This window comes from Bos indicus, chromosome 11 (genome assembly GCF_029378745.1).
Source record: "Bos indicus isolate NIAB-ARS_2022 breed Sahiwal x Tharparkar chromosome 11, NIAB-ARS_B.indTharparkar_mat_pri_1.0, whole genome shotgun sequence".
NCBI lineage: Eukaryota > Metazoa > Chordata > Mammalia > Artiodactyla > Bovidae > Bos > Bos indicus.
In genome coordinates, this window is record NC_091770.1 from 72017497 (window position 1) to 72029946 (window position 12450).

A 12450-nucleotide genomic window follows, 5' to 3' on the forward strand; every position below is an offset into this window, starting at 1 on the left:
TTAATGGTTTGTGAACGACCTGAAATCCATCCTTGGACCCTAATCAGGTTAATAGAGCTGAAATTTAGCCCTCTTCCTACTGCTCTGGAGAGGTACCTGATCTTTTTCCAAGCTGAGGTCAAGTCAGAGATGACAAGGGAGCAGCCATGTACCCCTGTGTTGGAGGGTTGCCAAGGGGCTTTGCTTTTCAGGTGGCCAAGGCTCATGGAGGAGCTAATGCCCACAAACACGTGGCCTATCTGTGGGCGAAAAGCCTAGGAGGAGAGGCTGCCGTGAGACTGCTCAACAAGCTGGGACTCCTGGAAGCTGCTATTGACCATGCTGCTGACAACTGGTGAGGCCCCAAGCCTTCTCTCTGGGGGCCCCATTCCAGACAGCCTCTATATAGAGAAAGAAAATTGATGTATAACTTAAAAGCATTTCTAGAGGCTGAAGCAAGAGTGAAGAAATGTGGTAAGGAGAGATCCTTGGAAGAGCTTGATAGAGAGGCAAGAATGAATTAGTAATTCTGCTCCTGTTCCCCTGGGGGCTCAGAAGGGTGTTTAATCTTTGGCTGTTCTAAGGAGAAAGGAGGAAAGAGAACAATTTTTAAAGCTAAAATGCTCTAAGCCTGTAATTTACTGCTGAGTAATGTGTGATGTGAGTAAAGTGTAGGTCTCTCCAGTGGCTCAGATGGTAAAGAATCTACCTGCAATACAGGAGACTTGGTTTTGATCCCTGAGTTGGGAAGATTCCCCTGGAGAAGGAAATGGCAACCTACTCTAGTATTCTTGCCTGGAGAATCCCATGGATAGAGGAGCCTGGTGGGCCACAGTCTATAGGGTCAGAAAGAGCTGGACATGACTGAGCAACTAAGCAATACACACACAATGGAAATGTGATTCCATTAAATGCAAAATGAGCTTTTCTTTTTTTTAATTAAGTTAAATTATTAATTTTTTGAAGTGTAGTTGATTTACAATATTTGTTTCAGGTGTCCCACGTGGTGATTCAGTATTTTGTATAGATTATACTCCATTTAAGGTTATTATAAAACATTGGCTGTGTTCCCTGTGCTGTGTAATGTATCCTTGTAGTTTATTTATACCGAGTAGTTTGTACCTCTTAATCTCCTTATCCGTCTTACCCTTCCCCCTTTTCCTCTCCCCACTGGTAACTACTGGTTTGTTCTCTATATCGGTGAGTCTGTTCCTGTTTTGTTATTTTCATTTGTTTGTTTCATTTTTTAGATTTCATATATAAGTAATAACCTATAGTATTTGTCTTTGTCTGACTTATTTTACTAAGCATAATATCTTCCTGGTCCATCCATGTTGTTGGAAATGGCAAATTTTCATTTTTTATGACTGAGTAATGGGATCACAAAGAGTCGGACACGACTGAGCGACTGAACTGAACTGAAGTGAACTGAATATTCATGTGTGTGTGTGTGTGTGTGTGAGACATCTTCTTTATTAATTTATCTGTTGATGGACACTTGGTTGCTTCCATATCTTGGCTATTACAAATAATGCTACTCTGAACATTGGGGTTCCTGTATCTGTAGTGTTTTTGTTTTCTTCAGCTATATACCCAGGAGTATAATTGTTGGATCTTATGGTAGTTCTGTTTTTCAGTTTTTTGAGGAACCTCCATACTGTTTTCCATAGTGGCTACACCAAATTATATTCCCACCAACATTTCATAAGGGTTCCCTTCTCTCCATATCCTCACCAGCATTTGTTATTTGTAGATCTTTTTTGATGATAGCCATTCTGACAGATGTGAGTTGTTATCTCATTGTGGTTTTGACTTGCATTTCTCTGATGATTATTGCTGTTAAGCATCTTTTCATGTTTTCATGTTAGCAATCTGTATATCCTCTTTTGGCAAACATCTATTCAAGACTTCTGCCCAAAAGCGAGGTTTTCTTAAGCAAATTTTAAGAACACCAGTAGGAATCCTGCAATGAGTCAAATTGCTCTGGGTGGTTTTACTTGTTTCCGGAAGATTGTTTTCCTGCTAGTGCAGATGTGGCTCTGTGGGAGGTGGTGGAAGCACCAGGGGTCCTTCCTGCCTGTTGGTATTGCACTCTCTGTGCTTCTCTTATCATTTTGTTGATTTTTAAAAATCTGCCCCTTTTCTTCCCCTCAATCTGTGCCCTCCGTTTCTCTTCTCTTATAAAAGGAAGTATAGTGTAGACAAACCTTGTTTGGACCTCCCATTTCAGCTCCTTTGAATTTGCTTTTGAACTCTCCCGGCTGGCCCTCAAGCACAAAACCCCTGAGATCCATCTCCGATACGCTATGTACCTGGAGGATGAGGTATGGATGTGGTTCTTCCCCATTGCTTTTGACTCTGACCACAGAGCCCTCCTTCCCATGCCCTGGTCCACTCCTGCCAGGCATTCAGATCTCCTGTCTCACGGCTGCCTGGGGTGCCAGTCTCGTCCTCATCGTGTATGGCTGTTTCCCTCTCCCTCCAGGGAAAATTTGAAGAGGCTGAAGCTGAATTTATCAAGGCCGGTAAACCCAAGGAAGCAGTCCTCATGTGAGTTACCCCACAAATTCCCTAATCCTGTCCTCCCAGACTCAGCCCCAGGGCCTCTCGTTGTCATTTTCACCTTCATCTAAACCTAGTACCAATAACTCTTATCCCCCCTCAGTGACACGGTTGTTTGCCTCTCATCATTGAGGCCTCAGTCCTATACGCAGCCTCCTCTCTGTCCTCATCTGGAAACAGGTTTGTCCATAACCAGGACTGGGAGGCAGCTCAGCGTGTGGCCGAGGCCCATGACCCTGATAGTGTCGCCGAGGTGCTCGTGGGGCAGGCTCGGGGGGCCTTGGAGGAGAAGGACTTCCAGAAAGCAGAAGGGCTGCTGCTTCGGGCCCAGAGACCAGGCCTGGCCCTCAATTACTATAAGGTGGGGCAGCAGATTCAGGGGAGGAATCCCATGAGGAAGGGTGAGAGGTAGGAGAGCCCATAGCACACTACAATGAACCCTGTGTTTGAGAAGGTTAACCCTGGGGAAGGGGGAAGAGCAGAGGGAAGGAGGAAAAGAGGTCCAAGGACCCAGGGACCAGTGGGCTATAGTGGTGGGCCTGTGTGCAGTGGGAAGCTGTCATGCCATCCTGATACCTGGAAATCTGAGCAGGAGGCCGGACTATGGAGCGATGCCCTGCGGATTTGCAAGGACTACGTGCCCGGCCAGCTGGAGGCACTGCAGGAAGAGTATGAACGGGAAGCTACCAAGAAAGGGGCCAGGTATGAAGCCAGGGCTCCAGGAAAGAATGGGGCCAGGTATGAAGCCAGGGGACCAGGAAATGTTGGCAGGACTGAGGGTGGGTCAGAAGGTGCACACAGGCTCAGCCACACTGCCCCTTCCCTGTCCTGGTCACAAGGGCTCTCGTCCACACAGGGGCATGGAGGGTCTGGTGGAACAGGCTCGACAGTGGGAACAGGCTGGAGAGTACAGCCGTGCAGTCGACTGCTACCTCAAAGTGCGGGACGCAGGAAGCAGCAGCCTGGTGGAGAAGTGCTGGCTGAAGGTGAGGTGCCACACCCGCCGGGCTCTGCTCCCCGCCTCCATTCACACCCAGCATTCCTTCTCAGTCATTCAGCGTTTTCCTCCCGTGTCTTTGTTTTCAGTCAGGTAGCAGGTGTCTACTGAGTGCCTGATGGATACTAGACCAGAATCTATGAAGGCTATAAAAAGGGATATAAAACAGAACCCGGAGAGACAGACATTGGGGGAAGGTAGACTAACACATGGCTCAGTTGGTTAATACTGCAACTTAGTGAAGACGGAAGTTCACTAGTGAAGTTCAAGTAGAGTTCAGAGAAGAGCGAGATCTCTGTGGCCTGGAGGGGTCAGGAAGGCCTTGTGAGGGAAGAGTAGGCCTAGGGCCAGAGTTGGAAGGGCAAATCCAGACCCTGAAACTGGGCCAGATGGAGGCTGTGAGAAAAGCAGAGGCCCCTCCTCCACTCAGCAACTCCTGAAAAAAAGCCTCTGGCAGATTAAGCCAAGCTAGTATGTTTCATCAATTCTAAGATGGATTCTTAGGGTCTTTGTGATGGGGATACATGTATATTTTAATGATGTGCCTCAGATGCAGAGAAATAGGGTATTAGAAGTTATGAAGGGGTGAGACTGATCAGTCCCTGAAAATGTTGTGCAGATGCCCCTGCAGAATTTCCCAAAAGTTTGTGAGGCCTTGTCATTGAATAGTCCCTTGAAGTTGGAAGGGAAGGAAGTAGAAAGGACTGAGGTTGGTTTTGAGAGTTTAGCAAGTTTTATCAGGTATTAAGCATCTGCAAGCTGGAATCAAGATTGCTGGCAGAAATATCAATAACCTCAGATATACAGATGACACCACCCTTATGGCAGAAAGCAAAGAAGAACTAAACAGCCTCTTGATGAAAGTGAAAGAAGAGAGTGAAAAAGCTGGCTAACACTCAACATTCAGAAAACTAAGATCATGGGATCCCGTCCCATCACATCATGGCAAATAGATGGGGAAACAATGGAAACAGTGACAGACTTTATTTTGGGGGGCTCCAAAATCACTGCAGCCATGAAATTAAAAGATGCTTGCTCCTTGGAAGAAAAGCTATGACCAACCTAGACAGCATATTAAAAAGCAGAGACATTACTTTGCCAACAAAGGCCCATCTAGTCAAAGCTATGGTTTTTCTAGTAGTCATGTATGGATGTGAGAGTTGGACTATAAAGAAAGCTTTTGAACTTTCTTTGATGCTTTTGAACTGTGGGTTGGAGAAGACTCTTGAGAGTCCTTTGGACTGCAAGGAGATCCAAGCAGTCAATCCTAAAGGAAATCAGTCGTGAATATTCATTGGAAGGACTGATGCTGAAGCTCAAACTCCAATACTTTGGCCACCAGATGTAAAGAACTGACTTATTTGAAAAGATCCTGATGCTGGTAAAGATTGAAGGCGGGAGGAGAAGGGGATGACAGAGGATGAGATGGTTGGATGGCATCAGTGACTCGATGTACATGAGTTTGAACAAGCTCCGGGAGTTGGTGAAGAACAGGGAAGCCTGGCATGCTGCAGTCCATGAGGTCGCAAAGAGTCGGACATGACTGAGCGACTGAACTGAACTGAAGTATCTGCTGTACCTTACTCTAGGGCATTATTTACCCAGGTCTGTGCATGACTATACCTTCTTTAGGTGGGCTTTCTGGATGGGAGCACTATAAGCCTTGAAGGGTTTGGCAGGTAAAGAAGAAAGGCAAGAACAGGTGGGGAAAGACCAGGAGGATTCACATAGACTATAGCTGAAGTAGACTCTGTGGAAGTTAAAATCTGGTGAGGATGTCAGCATCACAGCATAAACAGAGTGAGCTCATGGAACACTTGGATTTGTAGAATTACTGAGTTTTATGGTTGAAAGGGGTCTCCAAAGTCATCTAAACCAACACCATCCAGTAGAAATACAATGCAGGTCACAAAGGTCTAAGTCATATATGTAGTCTTAAAATTTTCTAGTAGCCACACTGAAATAAGTGTAAAGAAAAAGGTGAAAATAATTATATTCTGCTTAACCTATTATACCAAAACTATTATCAATATTTCAACACAAAATCAATATAAAAATCTATCAAGGTCGTCTACATTCCTTTTTTCATACTAAGTCTTTGAAATATGTGAGGTTACAGCACATCTCAGGACTAGCCACATGTGACTCGTGGCTGCTGTTCTGGACAGTATGAATCTAGACCAACCATCACTCTGATGGGTGAAGAAACTGAAACTCAGAAATGCCCAACACAGGCTGCCGCCGCGGGCGCCCCCGCCGCCGCCGCGGGTGCCCCCGCCTCCCCCGCACGGCTCCCCTCCCCGCCGCGCGCCACCCCTCCCCAGCCCGGGAGTTCGCGCGGCCTCGGGCCCCAAGAGCGGCGGCGGGGGCAAAAAATTAAAAAAAAAAAAAAGAAAGAAATGCCCAACACAAATAGTTGCAGAATGTCCTGGGCTCCTGCTTTAGGGGTTTTTTCTCTACACCATGCCACCAGGGTTCTGTTTGTGACAAAGACCTTGAGAAACCAGTTTGTGAAAGGTGACAGAACCAAATGCAGTGCTCTCAGGCAGCAGTGAGTGTCTGAAAGAGGAAGAGCTGAAAGGAACAGATAGGTCCTCTGATGGTCATGTAAAAGCTCTGATGGACCATGAGGCAGAATTTGCCCCAGAGGGTGGAAAGTGAGGGAGAAGGCAAGAAAGTTGGCATCTGGAGGTAAAAATAGAGCAGGTCGAGGACCCCCGGGCAGTATTTGTCTCTCAGCCCACTTCCATCTTCTGCTCAACCCTCAGGCAGCTGAACTCTCCATCAAGTTTCTACCTCCCCCACGTAGTCTGGAAGTAGTTCGGGCTGTGGGACCCCAGCTGATTGGAATTGGAAAGCACAGCGCAGTAAGTAGGGCACTGGGACTGAACAGAAAGATTCTACAGAGATGGGTAGAAGCCGTGTGAAGTCGGGAGGGGGGTCTCCTGGCAGGCTCGGCATGCATTTCTGTTTCCCCAGAGTTCCCAGGAGGGAGAGGCGGGAAGGAGGGGAGAGAGACATCTCCAGTCTCAGATTTTCCCCTGTGTAGGCTGCAGAGCTCTATCTGAACCTGGACCTCGTCAAGGAAGCAATCGATGCTTTCATTGAGGGTGAGGAATGGAACAAGGCCAAGCGTGTAGCTAAGGAGCTAGATCCCCGGTAAGCTCATGACCCCTTCTCACTAGAAATTATTTTACTTCCTTTTGTAAAGACTGGGAGGAAGTTCTCATGGGAAGGGTGTGCTTCTGGGGCTTTGATGTGCGAGCTTTCTGCATGCCTTCACAGGTATGAAGACTATGTGGACCAGTGTTATAAAGAGTTCCTCAAGAGCCAGGGCAAAGTGGACTCGGTGAGACTGGCAGAGGCAGCAGGAGGCAAGCACAGGGAGGCTCAGAGACTTTCCCTCTTCTTCCCTCGTGTAACTGTCTTTTTAACTGGTCCGTAGCTAGTGGGTGTGGACGTGGTGGCTGCTTTGGACCTCTATGTGGAGCAGGGCCAGTGGGACAAGTGCATTGAAACAGCCACCAAGCAGGTACTGGTCCCTTCCTCCCACGCCAGCCCCTCTGGGTATTTCCTCTGACTCCCAACCTGTCCTGGAGAGTATCTCTCTCTCTTCCTCCAAAGGCCAAACCCCAAAGATCCCTAATCAGCATCAGAGAGCTCAGTCTTCACGCTCTGACATCAGGTCAGAGCATGGCATGCACATGCCCTTCGCCTCCTAAACAAATCCATGGCCTCAAGTCAGGACCCCACCCTCACAGCCTGGTCTGACCCCAACCTCCCCCTGCTTTTCCTGCACCCCTCAAACAGAACTACAAGATTCTGCACAAATACGTGGCATTGTATGCAACTCACCTGATCCGGGAGGGTGGCTGTGCCCAGGCACTGGCCCTGTACGTGCAGCATGGAGCCCCTGCTAACCCACAGGTACCAGCCTGCTCCTCAGAGTGAATGTTTCCCCAAAGAAATTCTTACCTTCTCCTCGACAGCTGCTCACACCACTCAGGATCTGTCTTCTCAAAGAATTCCTTCGTTAGAGAGCATTGTGCCTAGAGACTCCGCCCAGGCTCTTCTGAACTGTACAGCCTCTCTGGAGGATTTACCCTCTGAAGGCTAACACAGGAAACAGTCTTTCAGAGCTGAGCCCTGCACACACCTTGAGGGCCTGACTAACTTCCTCCAGAGTGTGAACACCCCTCTCCTGTCTGAGCAGCACAGCTCTCCGGGTGTTATGCCGTTAACACTGTGACTGTGCATTCACAGTCACACATCTGCCCACACCCACAGAGCACCAGTTAGGAAGAGATGGGTGTTTTCTTACCCTCCTTCTTTCTCTTCCCTGAAACACAGCACTTTCTCCAGCAGCGTCCCACAGCTCCTCCACATGCCATTTCCAGCCCGGTTTTCTTCTTTGGCCCCACTCCCCTTTTCTCTCGTAGTTGTATTCCTCTCGCTCAGCTCCCCTACCCTCTCCGCCTCCAGAACTTCAACATCTACAAAAGGATCTTCACTGACATGGTGAGCTCTCCTGGGACCAACAGTGCTGAGGCCTATCACAGCTGGGCTGACCTCCGGGATGTCCTCTTCAACCTGGTGAGGAAGCCAGGCGGGCAGCAGAGCTGGAGGGCTGCTCGGGCCACCTGGCCCTGCCCTCGTCTCTCCCTTCACACCCAGACTCACCCTTGAGCTCTGCCTTCCTCTGGGCAGCCATCCATTGACCACTCTGGCCCTCCCTGGCACTCCTCTGACCCCCGACCCAGGCTGTGTGCTCTTCCCACTCTAGTGTGAAAACCTGGTGAAGTCCAGTGAGGCCAACTCTCCAGCCCACGAGGAGTTCGAGACCATGCTGTTGATTGCTCACTACTACGCCACCCGCTCTGCAGCCCAGAGCGTCAAAGAGCTGGTGAGATGGAGCAGGGAGGGGCACTGAGCTTCACATGCGTGAACCTGAATGAATGCAAGTTCAGGACAGTCTCAAGCTTGGCCCACTTCTCCCCTAGTCTCTTTTCCATTTAAAGAAATCTTTAGCCCTTGCTGAGATGGTTTCCTTTCTGCATCCCTTTGACCTTCTTAGGGCTCTGTGCCCACACAGCTCCAGCCTCCTTATGCTCAAACATTCTAATTCCATGATTTCTACATTGACCTCTTATAAAAGATACATACTTTTAGCTTATTCACGATATTATATTGAGTTACTGTAGTTGGATGACGGAATTCTAGAGGTGGGAGGAAATAACCTAGGCCTAGTTCTCTTGTGCAGATGAAAAAAGCTCAGACCATGACTCAGAGCAATTTAATATTGATCGTTGATCTTCTGGTTCTATGGCTGCTTTAGTTATAAGATCATTAGTCTGGTAGTTCAGTCACTATAGGGCCAGAATCATAATGCTTTAATCCACAGGAAACTGTAGCTGCCAGGCTTTCTGTTTCACTCTTGCGTCACACCCAACTACTACCTGCAGATAAGGCCTTCTATGAAGCAGGCACTGCTGCCAAGGTGAGCAAGGGGCCAACCCAGGGTGGGGCCGAGGAGAGAAGGAAGAAAAGTTGGAAGGTAGACTGTCCCAGCTGCTCAAGTTAGAGCAGAGCTGAGTGTGGGCTGATGTGGTGGAGGATATCATTTTCTCCATCTTCCTGGATTCTCCCCCCTGCATCCTGGAGAAACAACAGCCAAGGCCAGCTGCTCACTCCTACTGACATTTCTCTGTTACAGGCAGTTGGCTGGGAGAACATGGCCTTCATCTTCCTCAACCGCTTTTTGGATCTGACTGATGTGAGTAGGGCAGTTGTGCCCAGAAGTTGCAAGGTTTGGCCTGTCACAAGCTGTGCCCATCTCATGGCTGCCCGCTCTGCCACAGGCAATTGAAGAAGGGACCCTGGATGCCCTTGACCACTCTGACTTTCAGGACACAGACATTCCCTTTGAGGTGCCACTCCCAGCCAAGCAGCACGTCCCGGTAAGGGCACAGAAACAGGAGGCCTCTCGAGCATGACTGCACTGGAAGGGAGGACACTCTTAAGGATGGTCTTCCCAACACTCTGATGGCATCAGACAGCGATGTCTTTGGAGGGGCCCCAGCTCTCACTATCCCTTCAGTGAAAGTAGAAGCAGAGGAAAAAGCTAAGGCTGCAATTGGCCGCCAGTGCAAGGAGTTTCATTCGTGGGTGAAAGATGGTACATGGGATGAGAGCTTAGCAAACCCCTTCCTTACCACCCTCCACTTGCCCTGCCCTGCGTGAAGCTGCTCGGTTCTTCCCAGGAGGCTCAGCGAGAAGAGGTTCGAGACTGGGTTCTCACAGTCTCAATGGACCAGCGGCTGGAGCAGGTTCTACCTCGGGATGAGCGTGGGGCCTACGAGGCTTCCCTGGTGGCGGCCAGCACTGGAGTTCGGGCCCTGCCCTGCCTCATTACAGGTACAGAACCCTAGAGCACCATATTCTGTGCTGGGTGGAAAGGAGGGGGAAACAGCAGGATCAAGATCCTGTTTTACTGTGATTCAGTAAAGGATGCAGAAGACAAGAACATCCTACTTTCTGCCCCTCACTTGCTCTTTGTTATTCCCTCTCAATCCCTCTCACACTCCAATTCATCTTTTTTCTCCCTCCAACCCCCAGGATACCCCATTCTGAGGAACAAAATTGAATTTAAGCGGCCAGGGAAGGCAGCTAACAAGAAGAACTGGAACAAGTTCCTTATGGCTATCAAGGTTAGAGAGGAAGGCTTGAGGGCTGAGGGCAGGGAGAACACTGAAGACCAACCAGCACCAACCACTGGGGTGGTGTGTATGTGTTGGGGGTGGACTGTCAAGAAGGCAGGTGCAGGCCCCACAGCCTGCTCCCCACACTGAGATGGAGCTGGTTTTCCCTCTATCGGGAATGTTCTTCCCAGTACTGCTGAGTCCCTCTCCTGCTCTTGTTTGCTCACAGACCTCCCACAGCCCCATGTGCCAAGATGTGCTGAAGTTCATCAGTCAGTGGTGCGGGGGGCTGCCCAGCACCAGCTTCTCTTTCCAGTAACTGGGAGAGTCAGTAGGTTCCATCCTTCATTAAAGTCTTGTAAGTAACCGAGACCACTGTATTCTTTGAACAAGGTCACCCCCAACACTAGCCCAGCACCCCTTTCCCCAAAAAGGAAACATAATCAAGTAGAAGAGAGGTCCTTTTATTATAGCTGTTACTATATAAACATATCCTAGGGGTCAATGGAAAACCCTTGTGGACGGAGCCTTCGGACCTGCACCTGCTTGACAGAAGGGAGAGCCTGGTCAGAGGGCCAGCAGCATAGCAAAGGACTCAACCCAGTTCCAGGCGTGCTCCCTACCACTGCCCTTTCCCAGGCCACAGTCCTCCTGGCCCATTACCTGGCCCTAAACCCAACTTTTCTGTGAGGTCCGGATTTCTCGCGTTTGGTCCAGTAGCTGCACATTTTCCTGCCATTTACGTTTAGGAAATTCAAGCTCTGTCAGCTCCTCCAGCTACACAAAAGGGTGGGATTAGTGCTCCAGCCCTCAGTTATATAATCCAGCGTCTCTTCAACACAATCTGTGTAGAATGAGCCCTTCCTGTTCATCTTCCTTACCTGCTCCTGTAGCCCATCCTTCCTACAGGGCCCTACCCCACGCAGGGTGAGTGCAGCCACACAGCAGTAACCAGAGAGAGCAGCCTCGGCTGCAGACATGAACACAGAAGGGATCCAGAGAGCCAAGGCTGTGTCCTAAAAGGTGAAGGAAGGGCGGGAGACAAGGAGAGGAAGTCAGGCAGGAGTGGCAAGTGCGGGTGATTAAAGGGCAGGACCCAGGCTCTGTGGACTGCAAAAAGGCTGAGGAGAGAATTGGACTCACATAGATTTTCGTGGGGTCAAAGGGGCAGTCAGCATGTCCAGACCCCTGGTCCAGCGGTACCAAAGGATCCAGCAGTCCTGGGTGGCAGTCAGCAATAAGACGACGGCCGCCATTGGCCACAGTGAGGGACACAGCGAGGAGGAGGCCCAGGGAGCAGGCAGCAGACAAGAGAAGGTTCACCAGCGCTAGCGCCAGCAGGGCCCAGTGCTGGCAGGGGAAGGAGGTCAGGGTGAGCAGCCTGGGGGGTGGCTGCCTCGCCCACTGACCAGACACCTCGGTTACTCTTATTTGGGGCTCGCTCTCCCACTAAAGACGAAGCTGAATCAGGCGCCTCCCCCCGCCCCCCACCCCCACCCCCGGCACACACACACACACCCTGCCCGCTTCCCTGGCACCAGGCCTCCTCCTTAAAGCTCCAGAAATCTCACCAATCGTGGGCGAAAAAGATTCCTGGACGCCAAAAGGGCCACAAGTCCCAAGGAAACGCTCTGGAAGAAACGAAACCTGAGGCCCGCACCGCTCGGCGGCCCCCACCGCCCGCGCCCCTGCCCCGGCTCGCCCCGCCCCGCCGCGCTCACCAGCAGCCCTGAGCCCACGGAGATGACATTGGCGGTGGTGTACTCCGGGGTGACGGCGCCGCGGGGGTTGGCCACGTGCCGCAGGACGGTGCCGTGCAGCACGGCCCCCAGCAACAGGTTCACGTGGCCCACCAGGATCAGCGCCAGGCCCACCCGCATGAGCCGCCGGGGGCCCCGGGCCGCGTCTGCAAGGCACAGGCGAGGGGCGCGCTGAGCCGGCTGAGGAGCCGGAGGCCACCCCAGGTTGGCCACTGGCCCGAGGGCGGGTCCAGGGTGGGCCCTCGGGGGAAAACAAGGCCGGAGGGGCCGGAAATTACCGAAAGCGCAGAGGCGGCGGCACCTCATCCCGTCCGTCGGCGCTCGCCGCGGGGCAGCTCTTACCTGCCGGCCCTGGCTCCGCCCCCGCGCCCCGGCGGGCTCTGCCCGCCCGGCACACCTGCGGTCCGGCCTCCGCGCCCCCTGGCGGACAGCGGGACACACCACACACACACAC

At 51.0% G+C, this 12450-nt stretch overlaps 3 protein-coding genes across 5 annotated transcripts in view; 1 reads left to right on the top strand and 2 right to left on the bottom strand.

Annotated features, from left to right (window-relative positions):
- Positions 1-8021, bottom strand: part of GCKR (glucokinase regulator) — a 72554-nt gene extending 64533 nt beyond the window's left edge. The window contains 1 exon segment of the mRNA XM_019969736.2: positions 7514-8021. The gene's annotated coding sequence lies outside the window, so the exon portion shown is untranslated.
- IFT172 (intraflagellar transport 172) overlaps positions 1-10606 on the top strand; it is a 36543-nt gene extending 25937 nt beyond the window's left edge. Inside the window, exons 30-48 of one of the 2 annotated variants that reach the window (XM_019970509.2) lie at positions 192-334; positions 2210-2303; positions 2465-2529; positions 2722-2902; positions 3134-3243; positions 3398-3527; positions 6307-6405; positions 6588-6697; positions 6824-6887; positions 6984-7070; positions 7349-7465; positions 8021-8131; positions 8322-8441; positions 8940-9035; positions 9252-9311; positions 9397-9495; positions 9799-9952; positions 10154-10245; positions 10466-10606. In XM_019970509.2, the coding sequence (XP_019826068.1) occupies positions 192-334; positions 2210-2303; positions 2465-2529; positions 2722-2902; positions 3134-3243; positions 3398-3527; positions 6307-6405; positions 6588-6697; positions 6824-6887; positions 6984-7070; positions 7349-7465; positions 8021-8131; positions 8322-8441; positions 8940-9035; positions 9252-9311; positions 9397-9495; positions 9799-9952; positions 10154-10245; positions 10466-10555 (2022 nt within the window). In that variant the 3' untranslated portion in view covers positions 10556-10606. The remainder of the gene's footprint in view (positions 1-191; positions 335-2209; positions 2304-2464; positions 2530-2721; positions 2903-3133; positions 3244-3397; positions 3528-6306; positions 6406-6587; positions 6698-6823; positions 6888-6983; positions 7071-7348; positions 7466-8020; positions 8132-8321; positions 8442-8939; positions 9036-9251; positions 9312-9396; positions 9496-9798; positions 9953-10153; positions 10246-10465) is intronic. The other variant, XM_070798952.1, reaches the window with a different exon arrangement.
- Positions 10607-10684: 78 nt separating this feature from the next.
- Positions 10685-12435, bottom strand: KRTCAP3 (keratinocyte associated protein 3). 2 transcript variants are annotated; one of them, XM_019970517.2, is made up of 7 exons: positions 12275-12435; positions 11958-12142; positions 11808-11867; positions 11380-11586; positions 11118-11252; positions 10900-11013; positions 10685-10778 (listed from the first exon to the last, which is right to left on the bottom strand). In XM_019970517.2, the coding sequence occupies exons 1-6, from the start codon at positions 12300-12302 to the stop codon at positions 10906-10908; spliced, it is 723 nt and encodes a 240-aa protein (XP_019826076.1). In that variant the 5' UTR covers positions 12303-12435; the 3' UTR covers positions 10685-10778; positions 10900-10905. The 2 variants fall into 2 exon arrangements, with proteins under 2 accessions (XP_019826076.1, XP_070655060.1); XM_070798959.1 differs by having other exon boundaries at positions 10685-10781.
- Between the last annotated feature and the right edge of the window lie 15 nt (positions 12436-12450).